At 53.7% G+C, this 12,884-nt stretch overlaps 1 protein-coding gene across 2 annotated transcripts; it reads left to right on the top strand.

Moving 5' to 3' along the window:
- The first annotated feature begins 846 nt into the window (after positions 1-846).
- Positions 847-12,803, top strand: PBK (PDZ binding kinase). Of its 2 annotated transcripts, XM_074920611.1 has the most exons (8): positions 847-890; positions 1,537-1,606; positions 4,275-4,365; positions 4,921-5,063; positions 6,819-6,988; positions 8,355-8,484; positions 10,024-10,200; positions 12,324-12,803. In XM_074920611.1, the coding sequence occupies exons 2-8, from the start codon at positions 1,558-1,560 to the stop codon at positions 12,527-12,529; spliced, it is 966 nt and encodes a 321-aa protein (XP_074776712.1). In that variant the 5' UTR covers positions 847-890; positions 1,537-1,557; the 3' UTR covers positions 12,530-12,803. The 2 variants fall into 2 exon arrangements, with proteins under 2 accessions (XP_074776712.1, XP_074776720.1); XM_074920619.1 differs by lacking the exon at positions 847-890 and having other exon boundaries at positions 1,543-1,606; positions 4,287-4,365.
- The last annotated feature ends 81 nt before the right edge of the window (positions 12,804-12,884 follow it).

Genomic DNA, 12,884 nt, shown 5'->3' on the forward strand with positions numbered 1-12,884 from the left:
CTGCAGGGGTCGTGGGGGGCTCAGCCCACCCCACGGAGCTCACCTGTGCTTCCTGAAATGGTTTTATTATTAGAGAAATAAATGCTTTTTTATTATTCTCCACTGCTGCTGGCGAGGGTGTGCTTGGAGGGGGAAGGGGGGGGTTCAAAGGGCGGTGCGGATTCGGGGGGGTCGGGGAGGGGGATACGCTGGGGGGGGGGCATAAATACAGGCCTTGGGTCTGGCTTGGCCTGGGTTTGAGAAGCCCCTGAGTGCTGGGGGGAGGTACAGAGCACCCCGGGGTGCCTGAGCCCCCCCCAAACCCATCCACAGAGAAGACACCCCCCCCAGAAACACCCCCCCCAAGTGCTTGGTCACACACACCCCCTCCCCCAAGACCCTCCAAGGGCTCGGGGATCCCATGGAGACCCCCTAAAGTCTTAGGAACCCTGTTGAACCCCAGGGGTTCCCCCCACATAGCTGGGGGGCCCCAGAGAGACCCCCCCAAGGGGCTGGCAATGCCGTGAGGGCTCTACCAAAAGCTTGAGGACCCCCCCCGACCCCCAGAGCTCCTTCCCAAGGGTGTTGGGAACCTACAGAGACCCCCCAAAGGCTTGAGGACCCCACAGAGACCCCCCCAAACACCCTGGTGCCCCCCAAACACCCTCCAAAGCTCCGGGGACCCCTCACAGCTCCCATCCCACCCCCCCAGGCCTTGGGGACCCCCCTGAGACCCACCCCAAGCCCCTCCCGACCCCCTTAAGCCCCGCCCCGCGTGGCCCCGCCCCTCGGGGTTGGCCCCGCCCCTCGCCCGCGTCCCGCCGTGGTTTGGCCGCCGGCGGCCGCCGTAGCCGCGGGGGTGGGGGGGCGGTTTCCCGCGCTCGGGGTTCAAACGGCGGCGGCGGCGGCAGGTAACGGTTGCGGGACGGGCTGGGGGGGACGGGGGGGGTTTGTCCCCTCACCGAGGTGGGCTCCGGCGCCGTGAAACCTGCCCCCCCCCCCCCCCCCCCCCAGCCCTGAGGGGGCTCTACCTTCCCCTCACCCCCGCAGGTGGGGCCCCGCAGCCATCTTCTGCCCCGCCCCCCCCGCCCCCCCCCCCACCCCACAGATGGCCCCCGGGAGCCGCGTGGTTCCTCTCCCCCACCCCTGGAGATGGCATCTAGGAGTCCTCTCCTGCCCCCCCCCCAACCTGGGACCCCCACCTCACGCCCGGAGATGGCACCCAGCAGTCCCCGTGTCCCAACCCCCCCCAACCTGAAACACCCCCGCCCTCAGCTCCGGAGGTGTGACCCAGGAGTTCTCTCATGTCCCCCCCAACCTGGGGTCCCCCCCAGGCACCCCTGAGGTGGGACCCTCAGTCCTGGTGCTGGGGGGGGGGGTGTGGGGGGTGTCCCTGTCCTGCTGGAAGCAGCCTGGGGACGCTTCTTCCCCCCAGCCTCCTTCTCTTGGTAGCCCGTCACTTTCCAAACCCCTTCAGAGCCCCCCCCCGACCCATTCCGGGGTTCCTCCAGCATTTTTGGGGGTGGAGGGGTAATAAAAATCTTTCCTCTGCCATAGGGTGAGGGGACGGTCGCAGCGATGGAAGCCTTCAAGTCTCCAACCAACCTGCCCCACAGGGAGAAGCCTGGTGAGGCGCGGAGCTGCCCTACTTCCAGGGGGGGCAGCAGGGAAAGGGAAGGTTTAGCGTCGCGGTGGCGGGGTGATGGGTGTCAGAGGGTCCTCTGGCGGCGGGTGTGGTGGTTTATTGCTGAGTCGTAGGGTCTGGGATGTCCCTGGGGATGGCTGGGGACAGTTGTCCCCTCCCGAGGTGTTGGCAGAGCAGAAAAGGCCTAGACACCGAGCAGTAACTAAACCATCCCTGTGTTATCGCCACCATTGGCATCACAAATCCAAACCCCAGCCCCACACAAATTGCTGTGGAGAAAATTAATTCTAACCCAGCTAAACCTGGTACATTTGCTGAGCCCGGAGAGTAGTTAGGAACCAAAAAGCTGCATCTAAGACCGAGCTCAAGCGTAAAACCTTGCGCAGCGCTTCACGGAGAGCTCTCCTGGGTGAGAAACCCAAGGAGGGCGGTGCCGACAGCTCGGTGGAGTCTGAATTTGGTAAGATCTTGGGGGAAAGGGAGTTTGGAAAGGAGATTTTTCTAAAAAGTCCGAACTCCTGCCTGCAGCGCACGGGTAGAATTGTACAGTTTGTAATTAGATCATCAAAGCTGCGGCTCGATCGGCTCCGCTGGGTCATTTATGGTTGGACTGGGTGATCTTCAAGGTCTTTTCCAACTGAGATCGTTCTGTGATTTGTGGGTGGATGCTGGGTGTCCCCAGAGCCACTGTCACTCCCCTCAGCTGGAGAGAAAAATATAATGAAAGGCTCGTGGGTCAAGATAATGTCACAGCCCGAACTGGGAGCCCGGGAAGTTGTGAAGGATTTGTGATCCCCTCGGGTTAAATTAAGGTGAAACAACACCAAACGACCAGTTAAAAATGTTTTGCTTGCAGTAGAAACAGCTTAAACTTGGAAAAGGACAGTAAGTGATGTGGTTTCTTATTGATACATCTGTAAGAAAGGAAGGAAAGGGAGAAAGAGTCAAAGAATCGGGATCCCCACCCCAGGTTCCAGTGTTGTCTCAGGTCCCGTAATCTTGGGGGGGGGTGTGCAAACCCAGCAACGTTTTCTGTCGCCTTTTATGTTCATTTTACCAGCTGATTTGCATCCTAGATGAGGAGAGGGGGTTTTTTCCATGAACTCATTTGCATGAGAGATGAGGAAGAGGTGGAGCGTGGGTGCCAAGCCCTCATCCAGTTGAGTCGGTGGTCGTGCTGGCCCCCACAACCTTTATTTTTTCCTCGGTTCCCACAGATTATTTTTTTTTTTCTGACTTCCTGCTTCTTGTGGGCCATCATCCAGCTCCTGGGGCAGAACATTCACCTCTTCTCAGGCCTTTCAGCTGAACATCTGGTTTCGCCCCTTTGAGGTTTATCTGAGGAGTTTGACACCTTTGATAGCTCCGGCTTCCCTGGGGGATATTCCTTAGATTAATCACAAAGGCCACAACTTGTCCTTGAGGTTTTCTGTGTCGTGAGTGTTTGAGGCATCAATTCCTTCAGTTCCTTCCAGATAAGGCCAGGGAGATTCCTCACCAATTACCCTCAGGGCTGAAAGACTCAATGCAGGGAAATTAATTTATTATCAATTAAATTGGAGCCAGGTAATAGAAATAAACCCAAATCTTAAAAACGCCTTCCCTGCCCCGTTAAAGGATTTTGCCAGACTGGGGGTACCTCTAGGCTGGATTTATTAACAACTCAGCGTTGGGCCAGCACCAAAGTGAGTGGCAGGGACTAACAAAAAGCACCTTCTGTACAGACAGTTTACATGACGCTGTACAATACACGAGTCTGTGGCGGTTTGGCACAAACTCTCAGTTCCCAATTCTTCATCAGTTTCCAAAGTTCATTAATTCCCTCAGTGTCAGCTAATTCTCGTCATTCATTCCAATTCCTCTTTTGAAGGTGCTGCTCACTGGTGCAGTCTTTGGTCTCCACAGTTACTTCTCAAACAATCTTCATCATCATTCACCTTTAGAGTCCTGAGACAAAGCTCCAGATGTGCTGTTTAACACGTACTTCATCTCTGTCTGACTTTAAAGGCCTAACCCTTCTAAATTGCTCCCTCTAAATTAATCACTCATTTCTTGTCTTTTGTTAGGTCTAAAACTTAACACCTAAGATTGATTTTTTTGTTAATTCAGCTTGACTGGGTTTTAAGCCGGCCATGGCGAGGGCTGCACAGGGGGTGAATGAGCAGCGTTGGCATTGCACTGTCAGTGTTTCTTTGATAAATAACTATAATCTCATAAGTTTAATGAGATACGGGTGTTTCAATTATTCTCTACATATAATAATATCCTAATAAAAAGTCTTCTAAAAGCTTGTTCCTTTTACAGGGGGCAGCGTGGGGGCCAAATGCACAGCGTTGGCATTGCACTGTCAGTGTTGTTCTTTGAGCACCTGTATCCTATTAATTAAACCTATGAGACTAATAATATCTTAATAAAGAGCCTTCTAAGAGCTTTCTCCTTTTACAGCCACCCCTCCCTTCCTCCCCGGCTCAGCTTCTCTCCCCATTTATCTCCCTCCTCCTCGCCAGCCACTGGTGTTGGCTCTATCAGACACAAGAAGCTTCTTGCAGCTCCTCACAGAAGCCCCTGGCTACCAAATCCTTGCCACACAAACCCAACACAGCAGTGCAGCGTTTCTCTTTTCTTTTCTTTTTTTTTTTTTTCTTTGTAGATGGGGGGCCAGTGTCTGTCACCATCCCAGCCTCTCCCTTCATGCAGAAGCTTGGCTACGGCACCGGGGTCAACGTCTACTTGATGAAAAGGTACACGTGGGCGTGACGTGGCGCTCAGGAGCGGGGCTTGGCGTCTTTTTTTTTTAATCTAGAATAAAATAGGGGATGGAAAGTGAGCTCTGAGCAAGAAAACGACCTGCAGATGGGCACGGAGTTGAGGAATTGCTGGGGGGTTTCCAGCTTTTCCCTGTTGCTGGAGGTACCAGTGCTGGGAGGGAGCCCATCATTTGGGGATAATTCCATCAGCCTTTCCCTGGCCTGAAATTCAGGTATTTTGGGTCCATTCCTGGCTCTGCGCGGCCCTGAACTTCAGCTCCTCCACCTAAAAATAAGAATTGATGCAAATCTTTTCTAAAATGCTTGAAAACTTGATGGGGGAGCGCTGTGTATGGGCGAAGAGTTACTATGCACCTCTGCAGCGTGCAGGTGAGCAGACTTTGATTTATTTTAGCATTATTCTTTAGTAATATTACAAAATAAAGGCAGACTCTCTCCAGAATAGCTCCTTGGTGACCTGTGCAAGCTTTGACTGTGGTGCTGCTTACAAACAGGGCAGTTCTGACCCGGGTGGGTTTTCCCATGCAGATCTCCCAGAGGTTTGTCTCGCTCCCCGTGGGCTGTGAAGAAAATTAATTCCAAATGCAACAGGGGCCCGCAAAACATCTACCAGCAGAGACTGAAGGAAGAAGCTAAGATCCTGAAAAACCTCCAGCACCCAAATATTGTGGGTAAGTTCCAAATGAAGGTGTCAGAGCCACCGTCTGGCTCTGGAGGTCGGGAGCCCCGGGGTGTGATGGCTGGGAGGATCAGTGAGTGCTTGCCCCAGCCTTACGCTTCGGAGATGGGTCAGTCAGACCCACCGTGGAACTTCTTAAATTAATTTTTAAGTCGTCCTGGCGTCTTGGAAGCGCTCCTGGGCTGCTGGGGCAACGCAGGTGATAGCAGAAGATGCCTCTTGGGGCTTCATTGCCTGTTGAGATCAGGGTCAGTCACCGAGAGGTGGTTTTTCTGGGTGAGTTACCCGACAGAAACGGTTACGGGGGGGCTCACAAGGTGTCTCGCTGCAGCTTTTTGGCACCTGCAGCCCAGCTTCAGTTTGTGGCCTCAGGGATGGGAGAGGCCACCGTCACTTTGCAGAGGACAAGCAATATCTCAGTGATATTTGGGTGGGTACAGAATAAGGCTGCAGACCCCACCCCAGTGACACACCTTTGTGGGTGACAGTCGAAGCTCTGTCACGCTCTTGGCTCTGGAATGTTTCGAGAAGCTGCTTTGTCTGAGTTTTTCCTTTTATTCGTGCTTTGAACTATCTCGGCATGGTCGCTTGTTTTAGAAATGTGCGTGCAAGGAACTTTGTATCCCTAAAATAGCAAGTCTCGCTTCTGGCAAGGATTGGCCAGCAAAGATAATCTCGACCTTCCACATTGCAAACATTTCACTGCTGTTTTTCTAAAAGGTGCTGTAGATCGTTTACGGGATAAGACTTTAGTTATGTCGTTATGCAAGAGTTTGACATTTATAACTTCACCTGAAGAGTATTGTTTACAGACAGGAGTAAAATCATGGAGGAAGAAAGTTCACACGAGATTTCCTACGCCTGTTAGGCTTAACCTTGTGAAATGGCCCCTGTGAGGCCAGGGCTTGGCTTTCCCAAACATCCCCTGCCCTTTATCTTTTTATCTTTGCGACTGGAGGTGTCGGGCCTGCAGATTTGCTGCTGTTCTCCCTCATTTCTCCTGATTCTCTGTCCCACAAAGATCGGGGTGAACCCCCCCCCCCAGCCTGGCCCGGGATGCAAAGCTGACCTGGGAAGCAACAAGCAGGGTGCCTGCAGGCTCTCCTTTACCTTGACAAGGTTTGTGGGGCCACACAAAGCCACGAGCCAGGTCTCCCCTCCCCAAATCTGGAGCTGTGAATTGATTTGGGGCTGGTTACAGCTGCCCAGAAAGCACCTGGGTACCAGCCCCGAGTGCTCTGGCTCTGTCAGGCCGGCCTCTGTCCGCCTCATTTCACACAGGGGAATGTTTCCAATGTTTAAAATCTTTTCTTTTTTGTGGGAAATATGTTTCTCTGTAACTGCCAGTTAAAAGGTCAGTTTCACTCCAAATCTTGAAGTGGAAAAAGAGGATAGATACTGAAATAAATAAATAAATATTTAAAAAAAAAAATTAAAAAATATTGAAAAAGGAATTAGACATGTAATCTAATCAAGTTACTCTCACAAACAGTACCTCACCTAGTTATCACTTTAAGGAGGCTGCTGTTTTTCATAATAGAAAGGTCTTTGATGATAAGAACCTAATAAAAAAATAACTGATAATCACTTTTTCACAATGAAACGCACCAGTGAGTCTTGACTTTCCCATTTATGCAGGGAAAGCATAAATATAAATAATCAAACCCCAAGCAGATGATCAAAGCATTTAGAAGGGGCAATGGGAATTTGTGCAAGGGGGTGGTAACAAATCCATTTGTTTTGGAAGGTTACCGTGCGTTCACCGAGGCTGACGACGGAAGCATGTGTCTGGCCATGGAGTACGGGGGAGAAAAGTCTCTCAGTGACTTAATTGAAGAAAGAAACGCGGAGCGGTTGGGCCCTTTCCCTGCTGCCACGATTTTCAAGGTTGCCTTGAGCATGGCGAGAGGGCTGAAGGTAAGGTTAACTGTAACTGGTCTGGGTGGAATCGTCCACACTGGTGACACTGGAAAAATAAATTAATTTGGTGTGCGAGAGGCCGGGGGCAGCAGATGGAGAGCAGATGCTGTGATGCTTCATATGAGCCCTAAGTGGTTTTTTGTTTTTTGTTTTTTTTACTGGGTGCTGTACAGAGTCAGGTGAAAACTGAGCTTGAGGTTGAAGTAATACAAAAAAGAGACGCCATGGGGTTTTTCACAGGATCCTGGAATCACTCAGGCTGGAAAAGCCTCTCGGGATCATCAAGTCCAACCCTCAGCCCGACTCTACAAAGTTCTCCCCTACCCCACATCCCCCCCAGCTCATCCCAACGGCCCTGAAACCCCCCCAGGGATGGGGACTGCCCCCTCCCTGGGCAGCCTGTGCCACTCTCGGACCACTCTTGCTGGGAAACATTTTCTCCTCCTGCCCAGCCTGAGCCTCCCCTGGGGCAGTTTCCAGCCGTTCCCTCTTGTCCTGTCCCTGATCCCCTGGGAGCAGAGCCCAGCCCCAGCCTCTCTGCAATGTCCTGTCAGGAGCTGCAGAGAGGGATGAGGGCTCCCCTCAGCCTCCTCCTCCTCACACTGAACACTCCCAGCTCCTGCCCTGCCTCCTCACAGGATTGATTCTCCAGCCCTTCCCCAGCCTCGTTGCCCTCCTCTGCCCTCGCTCCAGCCCCTCCAGATCTCTCTGGGATTGAGGTGCCCAAACCTGGACACAACCTCCAGGTGTGGCCTCACCAGTGCCGAGCACAGGGGGACTGTCACCTCCCTGCTCCTGCTGCTCACACCAGTTCCAATCCAAGCCAGGAGGCCGTTGGCTTTCTTGGCCCCCGGGCACGCTGCTGGCTCCTGTTCAGCTGCCTGTCAGTGAGAACCCCCAGACCCTTCTCTCCCAGACAGCTCCAGCCACCCAAACATCCTGCTGCCCTCCCTTGGGGCTACCTCCTAGCCCTGCTTGCTGGCCAGCGAGGAGGCTGGCGCTGGCTCCTTTCTGCTGTGCCAGGCAGCTGGTCTGGGCAGGGAGAATGGTTCACTGATGCCTGTGGCCGCTACCCAGTGCTGCTTGTGAACCTCCTGAGACTGTGTTTAGGGAAAAAGGGGGGGAAACAGAGACTCTGGGGCTGAATCTAAACCAAAAAGGAACTGTATAAGCCCCCCAAACTAATCTGGGTGGAACAACCTGCCCTGTGTTTTCTACGGGTTACAGGGAGGTCTTGACCCATCCTTGAGGTTTTTAAGGCTGAATATGTTAAAGGTTTAGAAGTTGGTGCTTTGTTCAGATCCGATGGCTGCTCCTGCCTCTCCCTGGAAGCGGGTGGTAACAGCTTCTCTCTGCCTCTCAGTATCTTCACAACGATAAGAAGCTGCTCCACGGAGATATCAAGTCTTCAAACGTGGTCATTAAAGGTGACTTTGAAGCCATCAAGATCTGTGATGTGGGAGTGTCCCTGCCCCTGGATGAGAACATGACCGGTAGGTTGGGTGGCCAGGAAAAGGGATCTGGATGCCCCGTGGCTTCCAGAATTTGGCTCTGGGAGCAGAGTGACCTTGGAGGGAAGGACTGGCCCGTGGTTTGCACCCTGTGTGGGTGAAGGGGATCTCCAACTTTAACCCTCCAGACCCGTGACATGTCTCCGGTGTCCTTCCACGCTCCGGCGGGCAGGAATGCCGTTGCACAGGGGGTGCTGGATCAGGCCCTGTCGAGGAGATGCTCTTGCCAGAGAGTTAAATAAATGACTCTTTCTCGCAGGGCTAAAAGGAAGCACGAGCCAACTGCGAGCGTTCTAAAGACTTCACATCAATGAGAAACAGATGTCTAATGGCGTCGTGGCTTGGCTGTGAACAGCAGGAATGTGTTTGGGTTAATTACAAGAATGCTTTTCTCCGCTGCTTTACACAGCGCTTGGGCCTGCGACAGCCTCATAATTTATAAAGCTGCTCTATTACATTTTTATTAGTAGCTGTTCCCTTTTATAAGGAGCGAGAGAGCTGGAGGCAGCGCCCCAGCGTAATCTCCCTGAGAGGAGTGTGGTTAAAGTATCAGTTTCTGGGCTGGCTTAACAGGAAGAAGTCCTCTCCCAGCCCAGCCCTGAGTTTTGGCTTTGCCTCCTCATCATCTTGAGGAGACAAGGGGCACCCAGCCACGGGGAGGGTGCTGGGTCCCTGTCCGTGCGGCAGCCGAGGATGAAAACGCAACGGTCTGAATTGTCGAGGGATTTTGGCATTGGCTTCTCGGTACAGGCCGGGCTTGAAGATCAGCCCTGCAAGAGGAAAGTTTCTTGGCCAGCTGAGATTTGCTGACAGCTCGGGAGAGCAGGGGGGAAACATGGCCCCCCTCCTCTTGGGAGCGGGGCCTGTAATTGAGAGAGGGATGTGAGGGATCGAGTAGGGGCTGGTGCTTCGTCAATGGCTTCAGCTCTCCCAGGGCTAATTACCATCAAGGAGGCGTTAAATTGAACAAAGTGGTGAGAATTTGGTTGGGGCTGGAGGAAAGAAAAGTAGGATTGTGTGGCTGGCAGGAGGCACCATGTGGTGGAGACTGATGGGGCCTCGTGAGGTTGGGTTGGCTTTGTCCAGCAAAAAGGGGGTGCCCTGAGTGCTGTCACCCCCATCCTGCTTCCCTGGGGTCAGGGGCCAAGCTGATGAAGGGAGAAACCTGGGTAAAACACGGGTAATTTCTCACTTCTTCACTGCAAGGGGTCTCAAAACAGGGTTCAGCTACAGAGCATCGCTCTGGCCTTGGGTTCTCGCTGCGTGGCCTCAGACACCACTCTGAAATCTCCTCGCAGAGGTTTCTCCGCGGTCCCTAACGCACATTGCTGGGCCAGCAGAGGAGAAACACGAGCCCTGCTGGGTCACGGGATTTGAGACTACCTGGATGTGCAAGAAAAATAGGTTTAGGCCCCCAAAAGATCCCGTCCTGTGGTTTTAGCAGCCCTGAGGTAACCGCCAGGCTAAATCCCTGCTGCAGGGTGAGCCATGACGTCCCTGAGCCGTGTTGTTTCCTTCCAGTGAGCAACCCAGAGGCGTGCTACATCGGCACCGAGCCCTGGAAGCCCAAGGAGGCTCTGGAGGATGATGGCGTCATCACCGACAAGGCCGACATCTTCCCTTTTGGGCTGACTCTCTGGGAAATGATGACCCTCTCCGTGCCACACTTCAACCTGGGCGATAACTCCGATAACGAAGGTTGGTTTCTATCGCTTGCTGGTGAGCGACTTCTGTTCCTAGAAATGCTTTCTTTCCTCTTAGTAAAACTGATTTTTTTTTTTTCCAGTGTATGTAGTACCCCCAAAATCCCAGGTCTCCCTTGGATATCATCCAAAGGTCTGCGTCACCTCACAGCAGCATAAGAGCAACCCACCAGGCTGTAGCTGTGTGGGGGGTGCTGTTGAGATACCACTGAAATGATATTGCCAGAAAAGTCTAAAAGTGACATTGTGCTTGAAATGGTGCACAAAAATATTTAGAGGCAGCTGAGGAAAAACTTAGGAAGCACTGGGCTCAGGCCAAGGGTGCGTGGGGCCGCACCCGAGCTGCCAAGCACCTGCTGCCACCAGGGAAGCAGTTTTGTTTGAGTTGCTTTGGGCACCTCCTGTGTGCCCAAGTGGGGATTTGTCATAGAATCACCGAATCGTTTTGGTTGGAAAAGACCTTTAAGATCATCGAGTCCAACTGTTAACCCAATGCTGCCAAGGCCACCACTAAACCCTGTCCCTAAGCACCACATTTACACATCTGCTGAACCCCTCCAGGGATCCCGGGGACTCCCCCCTGCCCTGGGCAGCCCATTCCAACGCCCAACAGCCCCTTCTGCACAGAAATCCTTCCTCAGAGCCAGCCTGACCCTGCCCTGGGCAGCTTGAGGCCATTCCCTCGGGGCCTGGCGCTGGGGCCTTGGCTCCAGAGACTCATCCCCCCTCTCTGCCCCCTCCTGGCAGGGAGTTGCAGAGGGCCAGGAGGTCTCCCCTCAGCCTCCTCTGCTCCAGACTGAACCCCCCCAGTTCCCCCAGCCGCTCCCCAGCAGACCTGTGCTCCAGACCCTGCCCCAGCTGCTTCTTTGAACACGTTCCAGCATCAAATTTGCCTTTCCTGTAGTGAGGGGCCCAAAACTGAACCCAATATTCAGCCTCACCAGTGCCAAGTACAGGGGGGCAATCCCTTCCCTGTCCCTGCTGGCCACACTATGGCTGATACAAGCCAGGATTCCACTGGCCTTCCTGGCCACCCCTTGTTCAGTTACTCAGACGGGATGGGCAGGGGATGCTACAGCTGCCTGCAGGCAGATCTGAGCCCTGGAGCGATACAAGGCTAAAAATCCTACAGGCTGTGCTAGGAAAACTCTTGCTCCAGCCTTTGAGCTGGCACGGACCCACAGGCTGGCCTGTGTTTTCTCACTCAGTCTCCAGGCAGCTGGGGGATTTTTCCTCACTCTCCTGCTCTCAGCACCTCCTGGCAGCAGAGCTTTTTCCCAGCCAGCTCTGCAGGGGTGACTCAGAGTTATTCTACTGGGGTAGATACAGCTTCAAAACAAGCAATTTAAGGCAAAGGGGAAGTAATGATGTATGTCAGGCAGTAATTAGTGCTAACAAAGAATAGCAAAGCTAACACGAAGGTCAGATCCCACCATACCCCTGCGAGGCAACTGACTGTGAGCCAGCAACGTGTGCTGGGCTGCCCCCAGAGCAGGGTGGGCAGCAGGGCCGGGGGGGATTCTCCCCCTCTGCTCCGCTCTGGGAGACCCCCCTGCAGGGCTGGGTCCAGCTCTGGGGCACCAACAGCAGAAGGACACGGACCTGCTCCAGCGGGGCCAGAGGAGGCCACGGAGATGCTGGGGGGGCTGGAGCCCCCCTGTGAGGACAGGCTGGGAGAGTTGGGGGGTTCAGCTGGAGGAGAGAAGGCTCCGGGGAGACCTTAGAGCGGCCCCCCAGGGCTGGGAGGGGCTGCAGGAAAGGGGGGGGGACTCGTCATCAGGGGGAGGGATAGGACAAGGGGGAATGGTTTTAAGCTGGGAGATTTAGATGAGATCTGAGGCAGAAATTGTTCCCTGTGAGGGGGGTGAGGCCCTGGCACAGGCTGCCCAGAGAAGCTGTGGCTGCCCCCTCCCTGGAAGGGCTCAAGGCCAGGTTGGACGGGGCTTTGGGCAACCTGGGCTGGGGGAAGGTGGCCCTGCCCGGGGCAGGGGGTGGCACTGGAGGGGCTTTAAGGTCCCTTCCACCCAAACCACTCTGTGACAGATGAAGGGCAGCCAGGGAGCAAAGCCCCCTGCCCCAAGGGACCCTTCCCACCCCCTTTGCCACCTTCTTTTCTAGATGAATCTTTTGACGAAGACTGCTTTGACGAGGAAGCATACTACGCAGCCCTGGGAACCCGCCCAGCCCTCAACATGGATGAACTGGATCAGTCCTACCAGCACATGATCGACCTTTTTTCTGTCTGCACGAGTGAGGACCCCACGACACGGCCCTCAGCCGCGGCCATCGTGGAAACCCTGGAGGCAAGTCTGCCCCAGGAGTAAAAGCATCCGACTTAGTAAGGCTACTCCTCTGTGGCATTTATCCTTCTAGTATGCGAAACACGCTCTGTCTACTTAAAACCGAAGCTTAAACTCATTAAACACTAACCCCTGCTTTAAGGACAGGCTTTAGCTGACTGCAGCTTGTTCTGCTCCTAGAGCAATCCCCTCCCACTTAGGGCCTAAAGTTATGTTCAATATTTTGGCTTTTAGTTGTTCTGTTACAACTGTTTTAAAACCCTTTCCTCTCTTTGTGTTGAGTTAATAACAGTTTTGTGACTGAGATGTTAAAAATAAATTTTAAGAGGTGCTTTTCTTAAGGAGTGTGTGTCCCTCCCAGGTATGTGCAGGTAAATAC

Source organism: Athene noctua, chromosome 1, assembly GCF_965140245.1.
Source record: "Athene noctua chromosome 1, bAthNoc1.hap1.1, whole genome shotgun sequence".
Classification (NCBI taxonomy): domain Eukaryota; kingdom Metazoa; phylum Chordata; class Aves; order Strigiformes; family Strigidae; genus Athene; species Athene noctua.